Source organism: Nipponia nippon, unplaced genomic scaffold (assembly GCF_047370975.1).
Source record: "Nipponia nippon isolate SJK-2023a ecotype South Korea unplaced genomic scaffold, ASM4737097v1 scaffold_23, whole genome shotgun sequence".
Lineage (NCBI taxonomy): Eukaryota > Metazoa > Chordata > Aves > Pelecaniformes > Threskiornithidae > Nipponia > Nipponia nippon.
Window position 1 is genome coordinate 8,082,083 of NW_028262340.1, and position 18,931 is coordinate 8,101,013.

The 18,931-nt window shown below is 58.4% G+C and overlaps 2 protein-coding genes across 5 annotated transcripts in view; both read right to left on the reverse strand.

Annotated features, from left to right (window-relative positions):
• Nucleotides 1-1,378: 1,378 nt before the first annotated feature.
• TENT5B (terminal nucleotidyltransferase 5B) lies at nucleotides 1,379-9,002 on the reverse strand. Of its 4 annotated transcripts, none has more exons than XR_015705484.1 (3): nucleotides 8,572-9,002; nucleotides 1,890-4,908; nucleotides 1,379-1,752 (listed from the first exon to the last, which is right to left on the reverse strand). XR_015705484.1 is itself a non-coding variant. In XM_087760918.1 (3 exons), the coding sequence occupies exons 1-2, from the start codon at nucleotides 8,746-8,748 to the stop codon at nucleotides 3,892-3,894; spliced, it is 1,194 nt and encodes a 397-aa protein (XP_087617044.1). In that variant the 5' UTR covers nucleotides 8,749-9,002; the 3' UTR covers nucleotides 1,379-1,752; nucleotides 3,860-3,891. The 4 variants fall into 4 exon arrangements, 3 of the variants coding, with proteins under 3 accessions (XP_087617044.1, XP_087617043.1, XP_087617042.1); XM_087760918.1 differs by having other exon boundaries at nucleotides 3,860-4,908; XM_087760917.1 differs by having other exon boundaries at nucleotides 1,379-2,022; nucleotides 3,860-4,908.
• A 6,284-nt stretch (nucleotides 9,003-15,286) lies between these two features.
• SLC9A1 (solute carrier family 9 member A1) overlaps nucleotides 15,287-18,931 on the reverse strand; it is a 31,484-nt gene continuing 27,839 nt past the window's right edge. Inside the window, exons 10-12 of the mRNA XM_009470908.2 lie at nucleotides 18,558-18,659; nucleotides 18,161-18,233; nucleotides 15,287-17,195 (exon numbers count right to left, since the gene is read on the reverse strand). Of these exons, the coding sequence (XP_009469183.2) occupies nucleotides 16,873-17,195; nucleotides 18,161-18,233; nucleotides 18,558-18,659 (498 nt within the window). The 3' untranslated portion in view covers nucleotides 15,287-16,872. The remainder of the gene's footprint in view (nucleotides 17,196-18,160; nucleotides 18,234-18,557; nucleotides 18,660-18,931) is intronic.

Consider the following 18,931-nt stretch of genomic DNA (forward strand, 5'->3'; position numbering starts at 1 on the left):
TTATGCACCAGATACTCGGGCACATCCCAACTTGTCCATCACCCTCTGTTCAAAGAGAAAAATAATGACAGACTACAGGCTGTGAGAAAATATATGGTGGTTTTTTTTATTTGGTAATTAACAAAAGAGGGATCCAAATCTCAGTTGTAAACATTGATAGCTCCTTTCTGATCACAACTAGTACTTTCCACGAACATCCTTTTGTACAGTCTGATCCGCTCCAACAATGACAAGCCGTCTGTCAGGGCTTTTGCTGCTCTGCTCAGGGTCAGAAATCCAGAGGCAGCTTATTCACCAGAGCATCAACAGGACCGGCCACTGGCACCGAGAAGACAGCTGGCAAACTAAGCAGATATTTTAGAGCCACTCCCATACAGGAGACGCTCAGGGAAGGCAGGAGCTTCGTGCTGGGTTGCGTGCCAGCAAGAGGCAAGCATCCCACCTCGCTGCCAACAGGTTTGGAGAGAAATCAGCCCCGCAAGAGCAGAGTCCTACTCAAGCAGGCAACAGGGACACAGTCGTGCAGGGTGCCAGCCCAGCAAGAACAACCCAGACCTGTCGTCAGAGGGAACCTTGGCCCTGGACTGTAAAAATTTGGAGATGCAGAGCCAGCAAGTTTGTCCCAAAGCGGGACTGGCACATCATCAGCTCGATTGTTGCAGTGGAACCAGAACTGCCTGTAGCTTGACAAGGGGAAGTGAAACTTCATCTAAGGCTGGAGGGCCGCCAGAGCTGGAGAGCTTGCACCAGCTACAGGCAGGCAGCTTTCAGCCATCACACAGGAATCGGGCCTGAACACCAGCAGATCCAAGCTTTTTTGGGAGATAAACCTTTCAGAGCCTCTCGCCCTCCCCTTTCCAAGAGGAACCACTCTGCAGGTGGGTCAGCTACACAAAATAAGCAAGTCTTAATCACTCAAGCATCCTCTTGCTGTTCATGACCATCAGCAGACAAGAATGAAGTCATGGAAAGCCAGCAGCGAGAGTCTCCCAGTGCTGTCCCAAGACAAGGACCCTCAGACCACCACCGCCACCGAGCAGGCTGCCGCATCGGGCCACCCTCCCCCCCCAGCAACCTGAGGAGCCACCAGGAAAAGGGAAGATGCACAACACTAAAGAACAGTGTTATAAATAGAAACCTCCCTCGGCCACCCAGCGACCTGCCAACAGCTACAGGCTTCCCAGGCTCCGTAGCTGCTTTGGTTTGAGGGACCGAGCAGCCCAGCATACCCGCAGCACCCGGCCACCTCCAGAACCTGTACTCAGCTCGCTCCTCTTGAGGCGACCAGTTGGTTCAGAGCCTGGTTCTTGGCAGGAGTAGGGTCAGCCATCTCAACACCACATTACCCAGATGGACAAGCAAATAAAAATCCAACAAATTTGAATACACTGTATTTATTTGTAACAGATTCTAAAGAATCTAGTGAGTCTATGTCAAGCCCATTGCATGACAAGTGATACAGGTGTAGGAAAAAAAACATTTAAAACAAAATCAAGTGCCATTCAAGCTACCGGAATCTTCCAATTGCCCCCTCACAGGAGGCAGCACAGTATCACTGCAAGGTCTAGAAAAATTCAGATTCAACCCATTCACAAGAGTCCCACCACACACACTCCGTAAATCAAAAGTGCAATCTCAACGCAAGTTGCCCTGTCGAGCTGTTGGCTGTAGGGAATCTTTTTGACATCTTAAAGGGAAGGAGGGAATCTCAGTTTAGTGCGTCTATGTGTCTGTGGGTAGAGGGTAAGCAGCCTGTAAAAAAAAAAAGCATGCTACATGTCATCTATGTTCATCTGAAGTTTAAAATGCAAGAACAAAAAATATCTTCCCTTGAAGCCATGAAGGTGGCACACTTAGGATCTCAAAAGCAGCCCTTAAACCAGTTTTACCTTGCACTGAAAATCTCAAGCTCCCACCACAGGGATTAGGCTCTGGGCACCAGGGAGTTCCCGGGCTGTGGCAGAGTCCACACACCAGCCTTGTCCGTGAAGGCAAAGCTGTTCTACAGGAGGGCAGTTAAACCTGTAATAACTACATCGTTAGTGACTCTTCTTCAGCTCTGACTGGATAGGAAGCAAAGCTGGACCAGTTTCAAATTGGTTAGTTCATGCTAAGTGCAAGAGCCCCCAAATCACTCCCCCCACCCCTTATACCCACTCCACATCGCCCCTACCCCAAAAAAGGTAGCAATCTGGCTATACACATTCCAAGGATCTAGTCTTTATTAGAGCATTCAATCTGCCCAGCTATTACAGTTTTGTCACAAGAACAAAAAAACCACAAGTTAGTAAAGATACTCAAGTATGTCAGCCTTGGAGGAAGCACCACGAAGCCGCGGTGTTCCCAGAGCAGCATCTCTAGGGAGCGCCTGCTTGCTCGCCCACCTCTCCATCCGTGCATAGTTAAGTCTGAGATGATGTTTCACAAGGACGGGCATGGCAATCCAGGCACCACAGTGAAAGACTGTTTGTGCTCTAGACACCCAACAACTTCAAAGCCACGTTTGACTAAGAGAGCCAAACCCTCAAGACACAAGAGGGTTTGTTTAGAGAAGACATACTTTTTCCTAAGGCCAATTGACTTTTACACAACCCCCCGCTGCCCAAGCTCCATTTCTTGCTAGAGAATGAATTTCAAATGCTATCAGTGGCTCATATGTGGAATCACGTAGCTGGAAATAGGCTGCTTTTGAAGACAGAACCTGCCCGAGGGCAGAGGGAAGATCTCCAGCCATAGGAGGCTGGAGTCTGGAAGCGGTCTGCCTATCTCCCAGCAGGACACAGGCTCCAGCCCCCATCACAGCAACAGCTGGAGATAACTGACTAGTGAACCAGCTGGTTTGTGCTTCAAAGGACAAGCCTCATCTTCCCAGATAACCCAGCTGGCCTCTGGCTTTGTGCATTAAAACCACACTTGCATGCCAAAAAAATAAGCAGCATTTCAAATTCCCCTAGAAAATACACGATCAGGTACGGTAGCCTGGGGCAGGCTCCTGGACAGATCTTCTGCCTCATCATTTATGTACATGATTACTTTTTGGCACTGCAGACTCGGGAGCTTGAGTAAATTCATATGTAGGTCCCTGCTGTCTTTTCTCCATAAAGCTCTGCACAGCATTTTCCACCATGCACTCCCCCCCCGCCCAGTGTCCCCAGTTTTAGGCATTTACAGGTAGTCATTCAAAGCCCACCCCTGCTTATGCAACTCCACTTTGACAGCTATTTGCTACAGCCGGTCCTTCATAGGCAGCAAGCCATGCCAAAAAACCTCAGCAACATGTAACCTGCAGTCCCATTCTTGCTTCAGCGAGGTTACTAGAAATGATCTTACGACCCTCCCCCCCACAACAGAAACATTTTGCCTCTTTGGACATCCCCACTCAAGCTCTTAGGATGTCAGCCCCTGCAAAAAAAATAAGGTTTACAGTACAGTTGTGTTTATATTGTTACAGGCACTTAAACAGGATTCTTTGGTCCTTCAAAGGAATTAGCCACTCTGGCTTCTATCTTCAGAAACCACAAGTCTGCACACCCGGAACACCTCCCGCACTAAAAAAAACCAATTCAGATCCATTTCAGGGCAGTGCAGCTCTACCTTAGTGTAATTCTACAGTCTCCCCTCACACACCCCACCCTCCCCCATTGCCTCCAGAATTCATAAGCGATTGAGTCTTCCCGTAAACGTCCAAGTCATCTAGTTTCCATAACACTGCACTTCCCATCACAGTGTACAGCAGACAGGCCTCGTTCCAACAACCCCAGGAACAAGACACTCAAGCAAGAGTCCAGGAAGTTTCTTTTGTTGCAGTTCTAGAAAGGTCTTTTTTTTGCCTCCCCCCCTCCCCAAGGCAAGGAAGTACCTTGGAGGACAGACCCTGAAGTTTGTCCTGGCTCAGTTACAGGGAAGCCACGTTGGGTAAGACTGATTGCAAGGCAGGAAGGGCTGCACGTGGGTGACGTAGTAGTTGAAGTTTATTTCACTGACATAAGGAGCTGGTTGGTAGTAGCAGGTAACGTTTGTGACTGTGGGGATGTTCTGCTCAGTCAGGACTCTCACAGCCAGCATGGCAATGAGGTTCAGGGTCTGCCTCCTTTCGTGTCCCATAAGGCAGACTGTGCTCTCATTGACCACCCTGTGGAGGGTCATCAAATAGTCATATCTTTTGCTCTCCATCCCAACAAAGTGGCTCTGGAGGTAGCACTCCAGCTTCCTCTGCTGCTCACCAATGTCAGAGAAGTCTATGAAAAACCTGGAGCACATGTATCTCTGTAGCGCCTTCATATCCACTTCTGATTTGGGCTTAAACCCCCTCACCAAGAGGTTGCAGTATTTCAGAAGCCCCCCACCTCTGATCTCCTCTGGGTTCCTTGTGGCGATCACCCTGTTCCGGAGATGGTCCATTGCCTCCTCAAAGTCGCCGTACATGCTCTCCCCAGTGACCGTGGGGTGGAAGTTCTCAGCCATGGGGTTCTCTGAACACTCCCCAAACAGCAGAAGCGAATCCAGGATGATCTGGAAGGAATCCACACTGAACTCGAACTGCCGTCTGAGAGAGTCCACGAATTTAAGTTCCACGTTCTTCCCGCTGTTGTTGGAGAGCGATATGAGGCTCCAGCGGTCAGTTTCGTTGCACACCTTCACAAGCTTCTGCACATACGCCTCCTTCAGAGTCATGGGGGTGATCTTGTCTTTGTTGACACCTTCTGGGAGGAAGTCAAGAAGGCAGTCCATGACCACATCTTTAACCAGCTGGAAGACATCTTCGGTCTTCAGATCTACACCAAAGATGAGATCTAGGTCTTTGTACCCCAAGCCACTGTCTTGATGTAGAACGTGACTAGCTGCTGAGCCATTCAACCTTACGTTATGGACTGCGATTCCTTTCTTCTCCAGGCGACTACGGACAACCTGAGATACAAAGAGAGTCAGTGAGAAGCAAGAAAGCATTCTTGGAGCAGCCTGGTTACAGCAGCAGGATTCACTCCCTGCGCTTATATGGGTCACTCCAGTGCAAGACAGTGAAATAAAAAGCTAATCCATTAGAAATAGGTCACTTTGGAAAGCATCCAGAGTCTTGCCAGCAGCTGGGGGTGGCTCTCCTTCACTTATTCCCTTGCATTAGAGGGCTCTTACTGCACATGAACAGCTGGTTCTGCTTCCCGTACAGCTGTCTGCTCTTCCCCTCCTTCCCCCCACCAAAGCCGAGAGCTTCTCTGAGCCTGTTCTTTGGGGTGGTCCCTGCCCCCTTCATCCCCCCATGGCTGCAGCCAGCTGATCCAAAACGGACTCCAAATACAAGGCGGCAGCACAGTCTGCAGCAGTCCTTGTTGATTTAATCAGGGTGGCTCACTCCTTTTAGCCATCCCTTTTGCCTGTCGAGATTCATTAAAGGCAAATCGAGATCTGGCGAACTGCTCAGAAGCCCCAGGCAGGCGTATGCAAGTTCATGTCCTAACTAGTAAGTATATCCTAACAATTTCCAGTGTGTCAGAGCTTCGTGCCGAACTTGGCATGCTATCAAGCACAAGAGGCAGCTTTCATCTTGCGGGTGTTACTCCAGTGATTTTAATGCTGCCTGCTCAGTCCTGGCACACCCACCGGTACCTCCAAAGCTTTGTTCATTTAGAGTGAAGCTGAATCACTTGCCTGATTACTTAACAGGCAAGGAGGCTGAAATAACCCCAAGACCATAAAATAAACTCTCTGGACACAGCTTATAATTTGAGTTTAACTGAGCTCAAAGATCCCAGGAAGATTAAGTGCACATCTTCCACCAGCAGCTCTTCCCACCTCTCATCCTGCTTTCATGTTTCTCTAGCAATTACCCGCTGTCCTGTGAGTCCCAGCTAGCCAGCCTGCTCACCCGGTGCTTGAAGCAAGGCTGGAGCTTGAAAGAGCCAAAGCCTGGGATACAAATGGACAAGTTATATTACTAGAAGCCAGTCTGACTGGGCTTCTCAGCCCTGCGAGGCTGCCCTAGTTCAAGAGAGGCCCCACTAAAATTCAAAGCTTTTATCAGAGGGGCCAAAACCCGTTTGGTGGGCATGGCCCTGAGCAGTTTTGGGGACACCAGAGCATCGCAGCTTCAGTGAGTCTCAGCGGCTGTAAAACTGCCCCTCAGCAAGTTCGGTTTAGAAGAAACAATACATGAAGGCGAAGGACTACAGCATGCAACCCTTAGCATGTCACAGGCCTCTTGGCCACCAGCAAGCTTCTGCTGCCCGCAGGTGTTCTTGCAAACAGAAGATATCTCGGTACAAACCAATGAGCGTTTTTAAACTTGGAGAGTGTTAAATCTCACGATGCAGCTTCTCTGCTAGTGCTTCCCCTGTTACTCCCTGACATGAGCCACTGCTGCTCCGGCTAGAAACATGCCTGGGCTCCTTGCCAACCAAATGGTGATATGTCAGGCAATGGTTAACTAGTGAGCTATTCACCATCAGAAGTCCCAAGTCCCCACCAGCACATCCAATCCAGCCATGAACGCAGCTGTTCTCAAAGGGAGACAGTCTGAAAGCTGGATTTACTCCTAAAAAGCAGCACTGGGCTTTTCCCCCATACAGAACACATATCAAGCAGTCGATCCAAGCAAGTTCCTGGTGTGCAGTTGTTGCCAACCCATCAGACACCTGAGGCACAGCCCCAGCACTACTTGTGGAGTTAAGAGTTTTGTGCTATTAGGCTTAGAGAGACAAGATATAGGTCACAAAGTGTTAGATGCAGAGCTAGGACCAGTGCTTGGAGAAGATCTCATTCCAGATTAATTTCCTAGCCCTAAAGAACATCTGCTTAACCCCTTTCTAGGCATGGCTCAGGACCTGCACCATTTCAGACCCGTAAGCTTCAGGCTTATGGAGCTCCCCAGGTTTACAGGTCCACCCATGAGATGCATTCAGAAAAGGAGGGAAAAAAATAAATCCAACTGCTCAAGTCAGTCTTGTCCCAAATCAGCCAAAAAAGCTCCAACCTGCAGAGCACCAGGGAGCCGGGAGCCTTGCCGCCTCCCTGAGGACAGCAGGCTTCAGCCAACCAGTCTCAACCCGAAGCACATCTCCCCAGCTGCAGCCGTGGGTCCAGGTATGCGTTTTCCCCAGAGGGTCGGATATTTAGAGGGTTAGGCAGCTGCTGACCTGCTTCCCAAAACAGCACCTCACATTACGTGTGGTTCGGATAATTGACTCTGACAGCCAGGCGCGAGCAAACCCTGCCTGCATCCTGACCTGCCTCTTCTCACCTCCCACAACAAGAGCACGCAATAAATAACTGCCTTTTAGGTTACTTGTTTCAGATTAGTCAGCCCTAAATACAGGGTCTGCCAGCGCGGTTGGTCAGAATTACAGCCCTCAGTTATTTAGTGTTTGAAGTTGCTAGTGGCAACATCCTTTTCAGCAGGTCCGACACCAAATTGCTTCAGTTTTGTGGAACTAAATAGTAATAACTGGTGGAACATCCGATGCTGCACCGCGCCAGGCTTTTAGCAGCGCCGAGCTTTGCTGGCCTTGCACAACCCAAGGACAGAGTCCTGACAGCAGCGCTCATTTATCATTCGCTTTAAAGCCTCAGCAGCCAAGATTCAGCACTTCTGCCCTCAACAGATGCAGCAGGAACTCGAGGAATTTGAAATTAGCTGAGGCTTTCACACAGCAGAACGTCTTTCAAATGTCACCTTTCCATTTTCCAGGCTTAAGCAGAAATATTTCTCAAGCAGCTGAGGCTTCAAAATCGTAGCGATTAGTTTATTGTGAAAGCCAGTTTGGTCTTAGCTTTGTGAATAGTCTTTTTAATTAGAAGCTAACATGCCCGATTTTACATTTGATGAGTCATTACCGAGGAATGAAGTTGCCTCCCAAACATGAATATGCATCAGCTTATTTGAACTACATTGTTAGTTTAATATTAAACACAGTTATTACTTTATGGTTAAACTAACAGGGACTCTTTAACGAGACGAACACCGAGGCAGGCTCTGGAGGACACAGCCAGCGTGACGAGAATCAAACGACACTGACATTTGATCCAGCATTTAAATTAACAACCGCCTCTTGCGGCGCCCAGGCCCGGCGTCCACCAGCACGAAGCCATTTGATGGAAGCAGCCCCCAGCCCCACCGTGCCTGGGCCGCCCGCGGCTCTCGGGCACCGAACCCGGGGGAGGAGGAGGGGGGGGAACACGGGGCGGGAGGAAGCAAAGCGGGAGGCACGGCTCAGGCTGCAGCAGCTCCAGGGGACGGGCACAAATCCCCTGGTTCTTCCAGCGGCGGCCGTTCCCGGGGCCCCCCCACCTTCACCATTTCTGCCACGGCCGCAGCGGCCCCCCCGGGCCGGCTCCCCCCCGCTCCGCCCGGCCTTCAACCCCGCCGGGGGACCCGCACCTGGCCGGCCCCGCTCCAGGCGGGCCGGGAGCTCTGCCCGGAGCCCGGCAGGGAGGCGCAGGGTGCCCGGCCGGGCTGGCTCGGGGCCCGGCGCGCCGCTTCCCGCCGCCTCAGCAGTTTTATTTTCTCCCTGAGCCCCGCCGGAGCGGGGCAGAGTCCAAGCAGGCGGCGGCGAGCGCGGCCTGACCCCCGGGGCTCACCTGGACGATGGTGCGGGGCCGCACCTGCAGCGTGGGGAAGTTCCCGCGGCCGTGGATGGGCACGGCCTCGCCCAGGATCTGGTCCAGCCGCTGCACCTGCTCCCAGCTCAGGACGCTGAAGCGGCCTCCGCCGTGCTCCGAGGCGCCCGGAGCGGGCCCCGCCGCCGCCGCCAGCATCGCCCTCCCTCCGCCGGGACCGCGCCGGAAGAGGAGCCCGAGTCACCCGGAAACGGCCCGGAAAGCAGCCGGAAGTGCCGGGTCGGGGGGAAACGGGAGCAAAATTTAAAAAAAAAAACAAACAAAAAAAAACCCAAAAGCTGTTTCTGAGGGCCGTTCCCGCGGGCGGAGGCGGGGAGGCGCGGTCGGTGCCCGCAGGGGGACGCTGCAACGAACCGGGCCGCGCCGCTCCCCGCCCGCCACCGGCTCCGCCGAGCGCTGCGCCCGCCCGCGCCCCGCCGCGCCTTATATCGGGCGCGCGGCCGCGCCCCCATTGGCCCGGCCCCGCCACCAATCGCGGCCCGGCCTCGCCGCCCCTCCGGCGCTCCCATAGGCCGAGGAGGAAGGCTGGGGCTGGGCTGGACGCCAATCAGAGAAGAGGGTAGGGAAGGAGGCGGGGTGAAGGGCGGAGGGGGCGGGGTAGACCGGTGGAGCCCCGCCCCTCCAGCGCGGCCCGCTGCGTGCGGGAATCCCGGCCGTGATTGGTCGGGACGTCCCATTGATGCCCCATTGACGCCCCATTCATGCCCCATTGACGCCCACTGATACCCCATTGACGCCCATTGATGCCCCATTGATGCCCCATTCATGCCCCATTGATACCCCATTCATGCCCCATTCATGCCCCATTAACGCCCCATTCATGCCCCACGGCCTGGTACCCAATTGATACACCGTGGTCTGGCGCCCCACAGCCCAACGCCCCCCAGCCTGCCGCCCCTCACCCCGGGGCCCTCTCTCCCCGGCCAACAGGGACCCACTGCGCCCACGGCTGCAGGGAGCTCTGGCACCCAGGAGACACGGGGTGCCACCCCGGGGTGATGGAGCCCACCGGCTCGGGAGGCTGATCCCAGGGCGCTCCCAGCCCCGGGCGTTCAACCCAAGCCCCTAAAGCCCCCGCATGGCCCCGCTGCCAGCCCAGCCGCCGCCTCCTCCTCGGGCCAGCCGTGGCCCCGGCCGCCCATTTCCTTTCATCCCAACAATTCCTATCACTTTACAGAGCTTGTTTCCCCACGCCATTTAACCCTGCAGATGCTTCCAGGAGGCACCTCCTCACCAAGCCAGTGCCCGATGCCCCGCGGTCCCATGGGGACGACTCCAGCTCCGCATCTGCAGCCGCCGCTCCCATTCCCCTGTTCCTGCTTGGAGCTGGGATCCGTCCTTAAAAGCCACAAGTGCTGTTGGGAGATGAGCCAGTGCTGATTTATTTTTACACCCTTGCAGGGGTTTATTGCAAGAGCACCCCTGAAAACCCCCAGCCTGGGGCATTTTGTCTCGTGGAGGCTGTTGCAGAGCTCTTCCAAGCTGCAAAGTCCATCTCGGAAGCTGGGGCTTGATGGCGGTGGGTTGTCCTCTCCCATTTCCCAGGGGTCTGCTCCTGGGAGCTGGAGCTGGCTGCGGAAAGAGTAACTGAGTCACGGGGGGATTTGGGTTTGGGGGGAAATGGGGTGTTTAGGAGCACTCACAAAGGGGGGGGGCGAGGGAGGAAGGGGGTGCCCCGAGCTCTTGTCGCCTCTGAAATCCTCCCCACCCTGTGCCACAGCAACAGCCTGAGGCATCCCCACGGGGGCCAGAGTCCCCTCTGCCAGGGTCCTCCTGTGGGGATGCTCCTCGTGCCGCAGTGTTTCGCTCTCTGGCTCCCACTGGCATCATTGTATGGCTCCATCAGGCATCTCCATCAGGATTAAACGCTGCTCCTGGTTGTGCCCTGTGAGGTTCCAAACTGGGGCATGGGAGGAGGGGAGCCCTGCTGGAAAGTGATTTTCCAAGGAACTTGATAAAACATCAAGCAGCCGCCTCCCGTTGCAAAACCCCTTTGATCCTGTCGGCAAAAGAGCCGGATCAGGAGGAGTTTCCCAAGAGGCTGAGAGGGGCCAAATGGCTTTCAGGATCAGTGATCCGCCCTGCCAGCCCAGCTGGGGGGTCCGGCCGGGGGGATTCGGGTGCAGGAGGAAGGGCTGGCTGGGTGCTGAGCACCCCACGGGCAGGGCGGTTTGGGGGACCCCACCAGCTGTGACACCCCTGGGCAGTGAGGCAGGATGCGGCTGTGGAGCCGATGGGATGAACGAGGCACTGCAGATCCTTGGGGAGGAGCTGGGGGGACGAGCTGGTGGCCTGGTGATGAGCTGGGAGACGCACGCCGGCGCTGCCTGGGCCGAGAGGGCCGAGAGGGACAGGCGTGCTGCCTGCTCCGGAGAAAACATCGGCCCATTAAAAAGAGCTGACGCACTCCGGCTGGACTGGCTGAGCCACTCATTAGCATCCATCACCAAACGATTATCCCAAAGAGCTGCCGGCAGCGAACCCGGACTGGGAATGGCACCCAGGCTGTTTCCTTCCAGCTCAGCAAGGGCCAGCCCGGGCTTTATTCGTTTGTTTTGCTGGCAATTAAGGAATAATCATTGTCTTGGGGTGAAATGAGGGCGGATCCTGCCTCAAGGGTGATGGTGTGAGGGTTGCAATGCCCCTTCAGGGGTGTGATGGTGCCAGGGGCTGGGCAGGGGGATGGGGGCTCGGGGGTGCCATGACCCCACTCTCCCCATGAATCTGGGGTCGGCAGCATCTCGGTTCTGCCCCGGGGGACACCGGCTTCGCCCTGTCGGGAAATCACCCGGGGGGGAGCTGGGACGTGCCCTGGTGTGTGCGTGGGGAGGAACAGGGCACCCCACTGCCAGGGGCATGGAGAGGGGCAGGGGCTGCCGGGAGGGCGGCTGGGGGGTGGAGGTGAAGCCCCCCCATCCGAGTGGGGCCCCCCGGGTGTTGGGGACCTTTTGCAGCCCTGAGTGCCCACCATGGGCTGCTCAGTGGGGGAGCTGGGGGAAAGGGCTGGAGGAGCTGGGGGAGCAGGGCAGGGGGTGAAAGCCCAGCCTGGAGGTGAAGAGAGACCTCGGGGACTCCCGGACCTGCGTGGGACTGGCTCTGTCCCACCCGCCATTAAGCAGGGTGTGTGCCAGCTCCCTGAGCAAGCAGGAGGGACCAAGCCCTTCTCCCAGAGCCACCAACGTCACCCAGTGTTGCCCCGGGGGAGCAGCAATGCTCCCTGTCAGGGCGGGGGCATCCCTCCTGCCCCACTCCCACAGCAGCTGCCCCAGCATCGCCACCACGCACACGCCAGCCATGTCCCAGGCTGTCCCCATGCCCATACCGGCTGTCCCCATGCCCGTGGCAGCTGTCCCCGTCCATGCACCCACTGTCGGGTGCATGCACTGGCCACCTCTGCATGCCAGGCTGCCCCATGCACACGCACCAGCCCGCTCCATGCAGACATGAGCTGTCCCCGTACATTTGCCTGCTATCCCCATGAACCCACGTCACCAGCGCCATGCGAATGCCCACCGTCCCATGCACACGTGCTGCTGTCCCCACGCGCATGCCACTGTCCCCACACACATGCTGCCATTCCCACGCACATGCCCGCCTCCCTGCGCCCTCTCTGGGTTTAGGAGGTGGAGTCCTCCTCCTTGGCCATGTCCAAAGCCTCCCTTGGCAAACACCGCTCCCAGACACCTCCCAGGCCCTTACATCCAGGTCCAGCCCCACTTGCTCCCGCACAGCCCATCCCAGAGGTGCCACCGCTGCTTGCTGCCCCCAGACCCTCACTGCCAGGACACCTGTGTCCCTGGGGCTGTGCCACCGGCTCCTCCGTGGCCCCGAGTGGCCACAGCAAGGCCAAATTCAGTGTTGCAGGCAGCGCAGCTGCATGGTGAGCACCCGTGCTCGCTGCCCAGCACGAGGGCTGCCACGGCTCTGCTCTCAGCCCAGGGTCCCCATGTCACTGGCCAGGACCCCCAGACCCCACCACGTCCCCGCTGCCTCCTGGAATTAATAATAAGTGATGACGCTGGGATGTCCTCACCCTGGAGAGGGCCACCTTGGAGTCCCTGAGATGAAAGGGAGCGCAGGGTGTTATTACTGTGAGTGACACAGAGCTGGGGAATGGCACCCGTCACCTCCCTCGGCTGCTGCAAAATGCTGCCCGGGGAGCGCGGGGGGGACACGGCACCACTGGGGCACAGGAAGGGGGACACAGCACTGACATGGCCCCAGAACGGGGCATGGACCAAGCTGCCCCCTCGGAGCTGCCCAGGATGTCACCAGCCGGGGAGGTCCCCATTGCCTGGTCCCCTTGCAGTGTGAACGGTGACCTGTGTGTCACGGCCTTGGTGGCTTCCCAGTGACACCACGTGCTGTTTGGCTTGGCCCGATGTGTGCTTTTAAAGCTGTGGCAAGGGACGAGCCATCCTCATGCCACTAATTTGAGCCTGGTAGAGAACGCAGCTGGTCCCTTCACTTTGGGTTTTCGGGTGATGCCTGGGCACAGCTACGGGTGGCGGCAGCTCCGGGCACATCCCTTGCCATTGCCTGCAAGCTGCTTGGCATTGCCGCGCCAGCCACCCTGCTAACGTTCCTCTTGGGAAAGCTGGGGAGCCAGCGGGGAGCTCCGCTTTGGGTGGCTGCTGAGCCCGGAGCCGGTGATGCCAGGGGTGGCATCACGGCCCTTCCTGAGGGGTCTTGGTCCTCGCTGCCCGTGCAGCAGTGCAGGGCTGCGGGGCCGTTTGCTCTCCCCCTGCCCCTTGCTGCAAGCCAGGGCTTCGTGCTGGACCATGCAGAGGGAAACTGAGGCACGGGGAAGCCCAGCCATCCTGGCCGGGGCAGATTCCTGCAGCTGCAGAGGCAGCAGCGCTTTAATCGCCACGGATGGGGGTTACAGGAAGGGGGATAAACGCCTCGGCACACGCGTGTGCAGGGACAAGGTCATCCGCTCAGGGTCCCTCTGTTCTCCCTGTCCTTGGTGCCACCATCACAGCCCTGACATGCTTTGGGAGCGAGCAGGGGGAGCCGGGGGCTGGAGGACACGGAGGAGGGCCGCACACGGTGAAAAGGCATTGTCGCCGGCACCGCAGGGCCGGGGGCTCGCGCCGGGGCCCATCCACCCCCAGCCTCAGTGCTGTGTGTGCTTTGGCAGTTGCTCAGCGGTGACAGCCCATGCCTGGAGGGGTTATTAGTCCTCCCTCATTAAAAAAGTTACTCACCCCTTAAGACAGAAACAAGAATATCCTGGAAATGCCTCGGTTTGGTGAGTTCTCGCATTAAAGGTATGACCAAAATCAAGAGGGCGGCTGCACGTGCCGCTCCCTGGCACGTGGGGCGGGTGAGATGCTCAGGCAGCCCTGGGGCTGCCCCGCGCTCCTGCTTTCCCCTCTGCGCCCGGGATGGGCGGCCATCACCCAGCTGCTGGGCTGCAGCCAGCACCTCTCAGCGCTCCCACCCTTTGGGCTGGGATGGCAAAACTGCTGCTCTCCTCCAGCGAGGATGGAGCCAAGGCCTGGCATTGCCTGTTCCTGCCAAACCCTCTTGCTTCAGGGTCCCCCCACTGGCATCGCTGCCCCGGGGATGAGCCACCCCGAACCCCATGCACGGTGCAAGGATGGCACCCACTGAACCGGTACCACCATGGGCACCATGGCATCGCCTGCCCCACGTCCCCGGCCACCTCATCCTGCCCAGGGACCCCTCAGCAAGGGGGAAACCCTGGGGGTGCGGTGGCCAGGCCAAGTCTCAGCCCGGGGCCACGGAGGACCCTGGGCTTCAGGTATTTTAAGCACATGAGCAACACCAGCCATTACGCGCTTGCTGGATGGTGAGGGGGTGAGTCACGGCCTCGTTGAATCAGAGCTTTAATTTGCAGCGATGAAACACGCTCCCATTGCAATTGCCCAAAAGCGAGGAGCTCCAGCCACCCCGGGGCACCCACGGCCCTGAGGGGTTCTTTGGGGGGAGAAGGTGCAAGCGCTGCTGGGGCTGGGAAGGTCTTTCCTGGGGGATTTTCGGGTCGGGGTGCAGCCCCTTGCCTGGGCACTGCCTTCAGCCTCTTCCCTCTCTCCAGCTGCGGGATGCTGGTGGGAACCGGTTCCTCGCCGAGGGCCCGGCTTCAGCCCCAGCTCCTGGGGAAACCCAGAGGAAAAATCACAGGGCTCAAATGTCCCCAAGCCCCCTCCCCTGGGGATGGAGCAGTTAGCCCCCCAAAGCCCCCCCACAGTGCAGGCAGGGAGCCGGAACAGGCAGGTGCTGCCAGCAGCGGGGGCAACGCACTAGGCTCGGGGTAGGCAGAGCTGCCCGGGACGCCTGGCCAGCACCTTGGGGCCACGGTGGGGCAATTTGGGCTCCTGCAAAAGGACCTCCCTTTTGCCTTCTTCCCCCTGCAAAGTGAGAAAAACAGCCCATCCCCTCCCAACACACCCTCATGCCGACACAGCCCCAGGGAGGGATGCGGCAGCCCAGGCTCTGCAGAGCCTCTGTCTTCACTGAAGTTGCGAACGGCTTAAAAAGTACTCCCGGCCAGGGCTCCCCGTCTCCCCAAGCCACGGTGGGAAGGCGAGGGACAAACCCTCCATCCCAGCAGCGATGGGGATGAGGTCTCGCAGCTGCCTCATTCATCTGGGACAGCCAGGACTCCGCAGCAGGGGTATGAGCCTCACCACCCAGAAAAAAACCCCACTAAAAATTAACATTAATTTATTAGAATATCCATGATAAAAACCAAGATTCTCTTTACATGTGTTTTTTCCCTTTTTATACAAGAGAATTTTCATTGCTTTTTTTCCTCCTGGAGACAGAGCAGGGCAGGCAGGCAGGCGCAGGCAGCAACGTGGGCTCTCGCCCCGGCATGACGAAGCTGCGTGCACACCGGTCCCCGGGGTCCTGGTCGGGACGTGGGGCGGGTGGGCACACGGGACGGGTGCCCACCAAGGCAGCGGGGCAGAGAGGACGTGTGGCAAGGCACAGCGCGGGGAGGGGGAAGCAGCCCGGGCTCCCTGGGGAGGGGGCAATGAGACCCCGCAGCATGGGGGAGGCAGCACCCATGGCGAAGGGTGGCACGTGGTGGGAGCTGGGTGGCATGTGGGGGACAAGGTGACATGCTTGAGCACAATGCAGGACACCCTGAGCCCGGGGAGGGCTGCAAGTCCCCTGAACACCCCACGCTCTGTCCCAGCCCAACCTTGGGGAAAGATGGGTCCTTCCAAACTCAGGACCCCTGACACCCCCAGCCATCCCCCTTGGCAGGGGGAGACCGTCTCCCAGCCCTAACGTGTCCCCACGCTGGACGAGCCGGCCCCCGGCTCTTCCCCAGAGCCTCTCAGTTGCAGGGAGAGAAAAACAATCCCCACCATGTAGCAAATGAAACCCCCTGCATGCCCCGTCTTTGTGCCCGGGGAGCCTGGACACCGTCTTTGGTTAAGGAGCAGCCGGTGCCGCTGCCAGGCAGGCACAGGGCGAGGGGCTGAGGCTGGCAGAGGGTCCCCGCGGGAACGGGTGACAGGTAGCGGTTCCAGGAGGGACAGAGAAGCCCAGGCTTGCAGGGCCGCTCAAAGCGAGAGGGGACTCGGCTCCCCCCTTGCATGGCTATAGGATATTTATTTAGCAAGACCTGGTGTGAAATGCAGGGCCGGAGGAGAGGTTCCCGAGTGGCAGCCGGCCCTGCCGGGGAAGCAGCCAAGGCAGGGAGCAGCGGCACGAGCCTGAGGTCCCGGGGAGGGTGCCGGGTGAGGTGGTGGGTGCGCCAGCCCCGGCGCAGAGCCTGGCTCCCGTCTTCCCATCTCTCTGCTTGGGAGCAAGGTGAGGGGGCAGGTAAGACGCATGCTGGGGAGAGGCGAAGCTGTGCCACGGGGCAGCCTCCGCAGGCTCCCCCAACTCCCCCGCTGGAGCCCACCCTGCGCCGGCCACAGCTGCCCCGAGGAGCCGCTTGCAGGTCCCGAGTGGGTGGGCAGCCTCCAGGAAAGCCCCGCCAGGGCTGCGAGGCTCCTGCAAATCCCAGTGCCAGGCAGTAAATCGTCCGTCACCCCCAGGCCACGGCGGCTGAGGAGCCCGGTGCGTCCCGGGGGCTCCTTCCCTGCTCCTTGGGGCCAGCCCAGGGCTTGCTGGGCAGAGCTGTCCTGGCAATCCCAGTCCATCCAGGATGGTCTCCCCTTCCCAAACCCAGTGTGTAGTGACAGAGGAAACCAAAAAGGAGAGCAGAGAAAGAAGAACAAATGGAGAGAGAGAAAAACTGTACGTAGCATTGTGTGAGGCTTCGTGCATCAGCTGCTACTGGGCCTTGGGGATGAAGGGTTCCCCCTCCTCTGGCTCTGGCCGAGGCCCCGGATCGCTCAGGCATCGCAGCATCCGCTGGTTGCTGGGGCTGTCGCCAGTCCCTGGGGTGAAGACATCATCGGTACCCGGGGAGGAAGGCTCCTTCACCCGCATCACCAGCCCCTCCTCGTCCTCCTCGGGCGAGGGCGGGAGGCCGCCACAGCCCTTGGGCTCCTCGTTCATCAGGTCCACAGACTCTGGGGACTGCGGGGAGGCCGGGTCGATGGTGATGATGGGCAGGTTCTCCGAGTCCGCCTTGGGTTCATAGGCCAGCGGGTCTGGGGGGGGCAGAGAGGGGTCAGGCAGGGCCTCACGTATTACAGCATCACGAACAAACTGCGTCAGGAAAACCTGGGGAAGCGGGGTCTCGGGGCCCCTCAGCTAATGCATCCCCGATGTTTGGGGCTGCGATGCCTGCGCTCACCCTCTCTCTAATTTCCAAGTCTGCTGTTTAATTCCTGTTTTTGATCTCCGCACCCCCTCTGGAGCCGCTCCAGGCAGCCCAGCCCCGCTCCCAGGACAGCGCCGTTCGCGAGGGGCGAAGCTGCCCTCTGCCGATCAACCGCCGGCTCCGCAGGCGCCGGCAGCAGCGTCACACCGCGTCACACCCCGTCACGCCCCGCCCCGCCACACCCCGCCCCGCCACACCCTGCCCCGCCCCGCCACACCCCACCCCGCCCCGCCACGCCCCGCCACCCCCCCCACCCCGCCACACCCCGCCCCGCCTCGTCACACTGTCCCCAGGACAGGGAAGGACACACAGGACAGGAGGAGCAGAAGACGGCAGAGCAGACGGCAGTGCGTGCTGGAGAAGGCGGGAGGCCAGGGCAGGTCTCAGGGCTGAGCGCTCCTGGCCCTCTCCCCTGCACAGGGCAGGGAGCATGGCCAGAAGTGCGGCTGCGTGGACGGAGCGGGCCCAGCTCTGGACAGATCTACCGCCCCGCCAAGCTCGCTTCCTCATGGGAACTGTGCCGGGAAGCAAGCCGGGTGCTTCTGCTCAGGCAGAGCCCACCGTGCGCCCAGGCTGCACGCAGCAGAGCTCAGGCTCAAGAAGAGCAAATGCCCGGGGCTTGGCTGCATCACGCACGGGGGAGCGGGACAGGGACAGTCGGGGCTGGAGAGGTGGCAGAGGAGCTGGGGGGTGCAGCACAACGCAGCCTCCAAGTGCATCAGCGCCAGAGTGCCGGCGATGCCCAGCAAGGAGCCGGCAGTGGCGCTCCCCCAGCAGCTCAGTCTCACCTACCTGAGCCTATGCGAGCCCGGGACATGGTGGGCGAATCGAGCTTGTGAGCCGGCACTGTCAAGTAGTTGTTCATCTGGAATCAGAGCACAAGGACCGTCTCCATCAGTGGCCAGGATAAATGGGGAAGGGGATGCAGGGAATTGACCCCAGGCCACAGGGATGAGCGAGAAGCAGCAGCGGGATGCAGAGGACGTGCATGCATCCTCCCAGCCATGCTGCAAGGACTTACATGGAGCCTGCCCTTGCACTGGGGGGATCAGAGGGCAGGGACCCTCAAGGCTTGAGGTCCCCCACTGAAATCTGAACCTCAGCCCCCTCCCCATGCAGGACACCCATGTCCTTCCCAGGCTGGGAAGCCCCCCGCAGCCCCCCATCCTCCGCAGCATCCCCTTGACACCTTCTGTTCCAGCTGCCGGGCCTTCTGCCTCCGCAGGAGCATCTGGTTCCAGGCTTCCTCGTAGGGGTCAGCCACAAGCGTGTGCCGGTTGTAGGATCGCAACTGGGAAAAGGGCCCAAGAAAAGGAGCCGGGTTAAAAAAAACACAGGGAAAGGCAAAGGAAGGTCACTGCATGCTTTCCCTTGGAGGTGGATGAAACAGCCACCAGTGGGCAGAGCACCTCCAGGCAAGCAGGTGGCTCGTCCCTTGTGTGCTGCCTTGGGATGCCTGATCTTGACCCACCTTGGCCCAGCAAGGGTTGAAACCCTGGGCTCAGCCACTGACCCAGCCAGCCTCCCCCTCAGCACTATCCCAGCGCCATCCCCGGAGGAAAA

What these genes read in the sequence shown, in the direction of transcription:
- TENT5B (XM_087760918.1), bottom strand. Translation starts at nt 8,748, where the DNA reads ATGCTGGCGGCGGCGGCGGGGCCCGCTCCGGGCGCCTCGGAGCACGGC. An exon ending in GGCCCCGCACCATCGTCCAG is followed by an intron (nt 4,909 to 8,571) that starts GTGAGCCCCGGG and finishes TTTGTATCTCAG; the next exon opens with GTTGTCCGTAGTCGCCTGGA.